Source organism: Abrus precatorius, unplaced genomic scaffold (genome assembly GCF_003935025.1).
Source record: "Abrus precatorius isolate BTA unplaced genomic scaffold, Abrus_2018 Scaffold10, whole genome shotgun sequence".
Classification (NCBI taxonomy): Eukaryota; Viridiplantae; Streptophyta; class Magnoliopsida; order Fabales; family Fabaceae; genus Abrus; species Abrus precatorius.
In genome coordinates this window covers 14,049,919-14,058,764 of record NW_020874292.1, presented here as the reverse complement: position 1 = coordinate 14,058,764, position 8,846 = coordinate 14,049,919, and the positions used below count along the sequence as shown (strand labels likewise).

Sequence of the window (8,846 nt, the reverse complement as noted above, 5' to 3'; positions counted from 1 at the left end):
TTTCTTTTTCTATTCATTCATCGTAACATAATTACATATCTAGATATAGTGTATTTCATAAGTGGCTTTAAATTATTGCAAAATATAAATTAAGAAAACTTAAGAGAAAAAATATTTAAAATAATAAAATAAATATATATAATGAATTAATGTAAAATATCAAAAGTATAATATTATAGACAAATATTTAAGATTTTAAATACTATACAATTTAAAAAATTAAAATAATTGTATAAACAAAATAAATGTTAAGAATCACATGTGTTTCTCTTCAGAGGAGAGTACATTTTAAAATTCAAGTTAATTTCAAAAGAATATACCCTAGTTTAAAATTAATTTTAAAATGTTAGTTGAAATTATAAATTGGGATTTAAAAATAAAAAGAAATAACATAAAAATTGAAAAAAACCTATATGAGACTTTTAAAAATTATAAAAATCTACTTTTCTTCATTGAAGAAGAATGATCCTATCGATTTTATCAAGTATGAGTGGATCATAGACTGGCTTTTAACTCACTTTAAGTCTCATACAATTTCATCAAGTATAGAACTTAATTGGTAAACAACCTTTAATGAGTTTTCTTCAAATCAAAATATAATGGGTATTACTGTATTAGAAACGCAAAATATGTCAGCAAATTATTCTTACTCAATGCTTAAATTAAGGAATGTTGCTTTTTCCTATTGCTGTAATCAGGGTCTTATACTCTTTAATCAAAGATAAAAAGCGTATGTCTTCTTTTCAGTAGGACTATGCAAAGCGTAAAGGAATAAATGTGAATTTATATTGCTTCCAAGCATTCCCAAAGCAGCAGTGTATTTACAGCAATTACAGCTTGTATGATTGTGCATGCGGCTCCATTTTACCTGTTTTAACTGTTTCCAAAAGGGTTATGATTATTATGACACTTCAATCCCAAATGAGAGAGTCAAATTATATCTTTGATGTTATTGGTTGCCTACTCTGTGACCAACCAAATAAATTGCTGAATAATCTACACCAGTGTAGAAATGCAATTACAGGGCACAGTTTTCTTCAATAAATCTTACTCCTGAAGATATTTGTAGTAGAGAGAACTATCACTCTCATCATTCTTTGAAGCATACGTATAGGAATACTTGTTTAATAGCAGTATATGATTCATCATTAGAAATGATGGAGAGTAGCTTTCAAACTACAGAGCAATCCAGATCCTCTGACTACACAATGAAAATACTTTCCAGTTCAATTACATACATTCTACATCAACAAGAGATCCTGCAAGTTGTGAGGATTATATTTCTAAGAAAATGAAATTTATCCCCTACCCACCATGATTTTGGGCTAGTGGAAGACAAAACAACACTTCAATTTAAATTCCTCAACCTGGCTCTGAGCTATAATAAAATATTAGAACATATTATAAAATTAGCAATTTAGTTATTGGATTGAATTGTTGCAAATGAGTAACAAACAGACCAGTACATAGATGATAGAGTCTGTTTGAACATATCAAAGTATATGGTGCATACCACTGTTATAAACACAGGGTAATGAAAGCTATAGTAAATTCCAGAGGGCCCATGATGAATATTTCAAGATCTGAGACAGCGTTATAAAATCATTGCCTGCTTCTCACACAATTTTGCTTGAGAAGAGATACCATGCAGCATTTATTATTTAATTTGGTTTGTTAGTAGGTTCCACCAACCCCAGATGCCATCTTCTCTAAGGGTTAATAAATGAAGTCAAAGCTTCTTACTAAAGACTAATTTAAAGAACATCAAGAAAAAAAATACAATAGTAACAAATAATGATATGAAATGTATGATGATGATTTCATAACAAAAATCTAAATCACATACAAATTTTTCTGGGGGCATTGTTTCTGATCACCTTTTTCTCATGTTTCTTAAGATAACTTGTGTCCTCAAATCTATTTGGTGAACTTTTCAATATTCAACAAACAATCCAAAAGTGGTCACAAGCCTTAGAAGTTATACAATATAACAGTGGAAAGAAAGCAACCGAATGACAAACATTTTTCCTTTTCCATAGTAATTAACGGAGGTGTAGGTGTCAGACTCAACTATTCTGGTAATTAAAGAGTGAGTTCAGTAACTAAAATATTATGGCACTTTTCATTTTAATGAAATCCAGTTTAAATACTAGCCAACTAATGTCAACAATTCATAGAAAAAGAAAGATAGAGAGAATGAAGAATTGTCTGAGAATAAGTATTCATATCAACAATTAAAAAAAAAATTAAGTATAAATCGTACCCAAAAAATGCATAGCAACAATGATTACCTGAAATTTATTTGTTTCGGAAGACAATGTTGGTCCATTACGTAATCTCGCAATTATAGCATGCATACCTAACTTATTCAGTGCAAGTGCAAATTGTAAGTCATGCAACATCAAACACAGCATAAAGAGAAATAGAACATAGCAAAACAGTAGAGATCTTGATTTCCTCGAAATGATTATCTTGATTCTTGAATAATGTGATTTGTCTTGAAAGTTTCTCATGCATGAAACGTGTGAACGAATTATTTGTACTGGTTATTAGCATCCTATCGTTTTCCCTAATTACAAAAATAAATAAAACTGGACGGCTATACTTTAACTTCACCCAAAGACAAATGAAAAACAAGTATAACTTAAAACCCACTCAACGCATTACATGCATGATACTGAATAAAGAAATAATAAAGTTTTGAAACTTTGGTTTCATTTATTATTTTATACGAGGCTTATTTTCTCTTTATTCCCTCATATCTTTTGAAAGCAAATATAACACTAAATTCATAAATTAAGAAATAAAGATAGTAACTGTTTCATCATTATAATATTCATGTTTCCTTAGCTTCAAGGTGAGGCATGCCTAGTGTGATTGTGGGGCTCCAATTTATAACGCATAGCCTTAAAAGTTTAAAGTTGAAAGCCCTTGTTTCGGTATCCAATTAATTCTTAGCCTTGGTGTCCCCATTGTTGCGCACTGCGCACACAACTTCAAAGGTTTACCATTTAAGATTTATTCACATTAGTGTCAAATTAATCAATTTAACCCTTGAATTTTTCATCAATTAAACATTTATAAATTTTTTATCCAAAATTTAATATTTATTTGTATTTTAAAAACCTAACGATCATTAAAACAAAATAACACGACCAAGTACTGATTAATTTTATTTTTGTATGGAATTAATTTATTTAATAAGAATATTCAATAATAATTGGATTAGTCAATTAAATTTACATTCCATAAAAAGATAGGGGTATCAACATCTTATGACTCTATCATCTACTTTTACACTTCAAAATGTATTCTGAAAAGAAAAAATCTTATAATCATGTGAAACGTCAAAAATGAAGAATGTATACGATGACTTTTGGCAGCGACTACAGAGTTTGAATTTATTTTCTAAAAAGAAAAGCACATATTATATATACGTGTTTTCAAAATTGTAACAAATGTAAAAAAATATAATTAAAAGGACAAAATTCAACTAATCCTCGTAATTTTTCTTCCATAAAAATAAATCAGGTCCCATATGTGTACCCCTCCTCTTGTTCGTGCTGATTCTGATCCATGATTCGATGTACTAAGGTTTTAGGAACTGACTAATTTATGAATTAAACAAAATATAAACGGTGATTTAGATCATATAAAATCGTTTTTCCTAATTGTTAGATGGTCTGATATATAGATCGTATGAATGGAAGACCAATTACATGCATGCAGTGCAGACCAAAGAACCTCGCGGTCCATACATGACCAAAAGAGAGATGAAAAAGAGAAAAGTAAAGCAGTGAACACCAATAATGGCGATAACTTCAACTTTTATCAATTGGTTTGCTGTTTGACGATGAAAATACTTAGACGTACTTTTTATTATTTCATAAAAATTTATTTATATTGAAAATAACATAGATTAAGAAATATAATTAGCATTTTTATTTATTTTAATTTTTCAATAAAAATTCCAGCATTATTTCTATTTTTTTATGCTAAGTGTAAAACACTTAACATTTAAGAATTAGGTAAATACACATTTGAAAATATAACAATCAATATTGCCTAAACTTTTTAAAAGAATAAATATTTAAAAGTACTTTTTACGTAGATAAAACAAATAAATGGAATAATAAATTATTGGAGGGAAAGAAAAACATTTTTTAATTTTAAATTAAGATAATTAAATATAATTTATGATGATAAATGTATGATGTATATTAAATGTATGTTAATATATTAATTTATATCTTTTATTTTAAAAAATATTAATTTTAAATCTATTTATTTTGAAATAAAAAATTTATCCTCCCCTGTACATTAATAAAACTACTCTCTTTAGTTCTAGTTGTAAGGAATAATAATCCATATATTTTTAGTTCAAATTATAAAAGTAAGGACATATTTTTAAATGTATTAATCAGTAAATTATTTTTATACTATATTATTTGTTATAAGATTTATGTTATCGAGACACCTACATATTATCCATATAAATAGATATATTTATTTATTCAATATATAAGTAATTAATCTAACAATTTACTACTAAAAATATGTTTAAAATGTAATATAATTTTATAACATATAAATATTTTTTATTAGTTTAATTGATTAATTATTTATAAATTATAAATAAGGCTTGAAAAAGTATATTAAAGAGCAAGTTGGTGAATGGGAGAGCATGGAAGTAACGAAGTATTCAACGTAAAGGTAAAAGAGTCGAGGTGGTACACTGTTGAAGTCCAAACATGAAAGTAGACAGAGTTCAAAGCATTGATTTTACATGATCACGTGTGTCTCCCAGCCAGCAAACCATCGCTATCCCCCAAATCATGGTTTCCCTTTGCCTACGTGAAACTTATTCAACTATAAAAGGCCACCATTAGCCCCAACACTTTTCCCCACATATGAAACCACCTTGCTTTTGCATTTCACCAATATTACCTATTCCCTCACCCTTTCTGCCGCACAAAACTACAATGGTTTCTGAGACAAGCCAATCCAAGAATGTCTGTGTAATTGGGGCTGGACCATCAGGGCTAGTGGCAGCAAGGGAGTTGAGAAAAGAGGGTCATAAGGTGGTTGTATTGGAGCAGAATCATGATGTTGGTGGGCAATGGCTATATGAACCAAATGTAGAAGGGGAGGATCCTTTAGGAAGGAACCCTTTTCTAAAGGTGCATAGCAGTGTCTATGAATCTTTAAGGCTCACTTCTCCAAGGGAGATCATGGGGTTCACTGATTTTCCCTTTATGGTCAAGAAAGGTAGAGACATGAGGAGGTTCCCTAGCCATAGAGAGCTTCTTCTCTACCTAAAGGAATTTTGTGAATGGTTTGGGTTGAGAGAAATGATAAGGTTTAATACAATGGTGGATTATGTGGGGATGTTAGATTATGGTGTCTGTAGTAATGATTTGAAGTGGGTTGTTAGAAGCAAAGAGAAGAAGAGTGAAAAGGTGGTGGAAGAGGTCTTTGATGCAGTGGTTGTGGCCACTGGTCATTACTCTCAACCAAGATTGCCCTCCATTAAAGGTAGGTATATGTGTTGAGTAATCTCTTAATCTATATTTCTGACAAACACAGACAAATTAGGGTTCTGATAAGGAAAGTGATTTTAGCCCCGTGAATCTACTCATCCATTCATGCCAGAGAAAAGAATATGACTATGTATACAATAAATATACATTCCAAATTCAATTATAATTATTTTCATTCCTGTCATTCTAATGTTTAGGAATGGATACATGGAAAAGGAAACAAATGCATAGTCACATTTACAGGACCCCAGAACCATTCCGCAATGAGGTACATGACATATACAATCTCTTTCTGTTCTTTCCTATTTTATTTTCAATAATTCAATGAGGATGAACTATACATATAATAGAAGGCTATATAAGTTATGGAAGAGGTTGAGAAGAAGGCATGCATGCATTAGTTTAATGGTGAGAAATATAGCTTATGCTAGCATATCCACCCCCTACCACCACCACCATGACACACGCCCACATAGACTTTTATCTAAGTAAGCACTCACAAACTTAATAGAGACAAATTTTCATTTACCAGACTGTGGTGGTGGTTGGAAACTCCTTAAGTGGGCAAGACATATCAATAGAGCTTGTGGATGTAGCAAAGGAAGTCCATATGAGTTCCAGATCTCTTAAAATCTCTGAGGGTTTATCTAAAGTCATATCCAAGCACACCAACCTTCACCTTCATCCACAGGTACCAATTTAAGTTCTAATTCTAAGAAAATAGTTCACTACTATTTTTGCTAGCTTCATAACATGTGGTACCTTGTGCTGTGCAGATAGATACCCTTCAAGATGATGGGCGAGTCACATTCGTGGATGGTTCTAGCATTCTTGCAGACTCCATTTTGTACTGCACAGGGTAACATTACACATCACCAGAAAACCAAGCTCTCAAAATTATTGATTAAACAGCTATCTGTGATAACATCACATCTAATTTCTATCATTAATCGTACACTTAATGAAAGAGCAAAATCAACCTCATAAATTTCACTAGCATAAGTTCCAAAAGATATTATGATTGAATAATTATGATCTTTTGCTTGGAGATTTCAATGTGGGGCCTATGTCCAAACACGTCCCAAGGTTTTCTTTTAGAGTTAATTAGTTGTGTATTATAATCATTGATGGGTTTCAAATTCAATTGGTTTATCTGTAGGTACTCCTATGCATTCCCCTTTCTTGACACCAAAGAAATGGTGGTTATAGATGATGACAGAGTGGGCCCTTTGTATGAGCACACTTTTCCCCCATCACTTGCTCCATCTCTTTCCTTTATAGGCATCCCTAGAAAGGTAAACTACCCAAATTAAGTAATTTGGATTCGTCTAAGGTCACATATTTTCACACAAACTTTCATACTTTTAGTTGTAATAGCAATATATGTTTCATCAGTGTCTGCTCCTAATGTAACAATAGAAATCTTGATTGATATGTGTATGTACAGATCATAGGATTCCCTTTCTTTGAGTCTCAAGCAATATGGATAGCTCAACTGCTTTCCGGGAAAAGAGTATTGCCATCATGGGAGGAAATGATGAGATCCATCAAGGAGTTCTACCATTCAAGAGAAGTAGCAGGCATTCCTAAGCACTGTACACATGAAATTGCAAACTTTGAGGTGAAAAACAGAAATCCAATACTAACTTAGTTTAGAGTTACGGTGCATTTGGTTGAGAAATCTGGAAAAACAACTACTTTTTGAATAATTCCGAATTCTCCTACCTTTTATACCAACAAATCTTTCTAAATTACTAAATGAAGAAATTATAAAATGTTTTTTCAAATTTTCAAATAATAGAGGGATGTATTTTTTTTTATTTAATACTTTATTAAGTAGTATGATAATTCTTAAGTTGATATAGCAAAACTCTTATTTTTCTCAAAAATTTTCCTAGAAAGTTAACAAAAATAAAAGATCATATCTCTAAAATAAATTGAGCAAAATATGCTCTAATACTACTATACATATTTCCATTAAAATTCTATTCTGACAACTTATTCACTATTAAATTCTATAATTTTAAATTTTGTTTTAAATGGTTACATATGTTATCACTTATAGTGTTATGAATCAGAGTCTATTACTACTACTATTTAATTTAAAGAGGGGAAACAAAAATAATAGGAAAAGAAATGCATAAGGAGAGCATGCATGGTTGAAGTGAAAACTAAAAGGGTTTAAATTGGCATCATGGTCACCTAAAGATCCCGTTTCTGTTGCATTGCAGTACTGTGATAAATATGGAGAACATGTAGGGTTCCCACGTTTAGAAGAATGGAGAAAACAGCTATGTCTATCAGCCATAATTAACTCTGATGTGAACTTGGAGACATATCGAGATTCGTGGGATGATGATGAACAGCTCCAAGAGGCCCTTCAAAGTCCTCACTTCACTCAACTTGGACTTGAAGATTCTCCCCTGTAAAGCAAATAAAAGAGAAAATAAATAAACAAAGGAAATTTTGCTTAGCACTCGTCAAATCATTTGTTTATGTTATTTCTATTATTATAAGATTGGAAAAGGGACAAAGGTGATTGAATGAGAAGAATCATGATGGGTTATGGGTTTGATATAAAAAAGAAAGAGAGAAGAATGTTTGTGAATTTGAAATTCCTAGTTTGGTTTTGTATCTTTGTTGCAATTTCTTTGCTTTATAACGAGGTTAGGAACAGGTTAACTAACTGAGGAATTTCATCGAACGGTTGGCGGAGACTACCACGCGTTTAATGCCACCAATTCGCTTACTGCCAAAGAATAAAAAATAAATATATATTATATTAATATCTATAGAAAATAACAAAAAATAATTATATTTATTCGATTCAATTTTTAATAATTTAAATAAAGGAAGCGGAAAAAATAAAGGTCACCTAATAGGTAAGATGTCTGTAACTAAGTGGACGTTGGTCACCAGAATTTGAATTCTTAATTGCGATTTGCGAGGAACGCGCGGCATACACTCACCTATTTCCGCGCTTTGTCCTTGCTTCTGTCAATGCACCATGATCCATTCAGATTGATTATTTAATAATTTATTTTAAAATAAACTGAAAATAATTTATTTTAATAAGGTATACTAAAAAAATTATTAAAATAAGCTGAAAATATCTTATAAAGTTGATAGGATATTTTCATAAACAGTTAATAAACTCTTCTAAATAAGTGTTAAATATGGATAGAATCAAGCTATACTTTAAATTATTATAATAATTATATCCAAAAATTTATTAATATCAGATGTTAAACTTGCAATTTTATATTATTTAATAATTTTTATATAATATAAATTAATCAATTAAAC

The 8,846-nt window shown here is 30.4% G+C and overlaps 1 protein-coding gene across 1 annotated transcript; it reads left to right on the top strand.

Annotated features, from left to right (window-relative positions):
* Positions 1 to 4,982: 4,982 nt before the first annotated feature.
* LOC113852893 (flavin-containing monooxygenase FMO GS-OX-like 9) lies at positions 4,983 to 7,969 on the top strand. The gene is made up of 7 exons (XM_027483290.1): positions 4,983 to 5,535; positions 5,738 to 5,808; positions 6,073 to 6,231; positions 6,317 to 6,399; positions 6,700 to 6,835; positions 6,988 to 7,161; positions 7,772 to 7,969. The coding sequence occupies exons 1-7, from the start codon at positions 4,983 to 4,985 to the stop codon at positions 7,967 to 7,969; spliced, it is 1,374 nt and encodes a 457-aa protein (XP_027339091.1).
* The last annotated feature ends 877 nt before the right edge of the window (positions 7,970 to 8,846 follow it).

Excerpts from the sequence above, each read along its gene's own strand:
- LOC113852893 (XM_027483290.1), top strand. The coding sequence starts at position 4,983 with ATGGTTTCTGAGACAAGCCAATCCAAGAATGTCTGTGTAATTGGGGCT. Across the intron at positions 6,836-6,987 it reads TTATAGGCATCCCTAGAAAG|ATCATAGGATTCCCTTTCTT; the intron begins GTAAACTACCCA and ends GTGTATGTACAG. Across the intron at positions 7,162-7,771 it reads ATGAAATTGCAAACTTTGAG|TACTGTGATAAATATGGAGA; the intron begins GTGAAAAACAGA and ends GTTGCATTGCAG.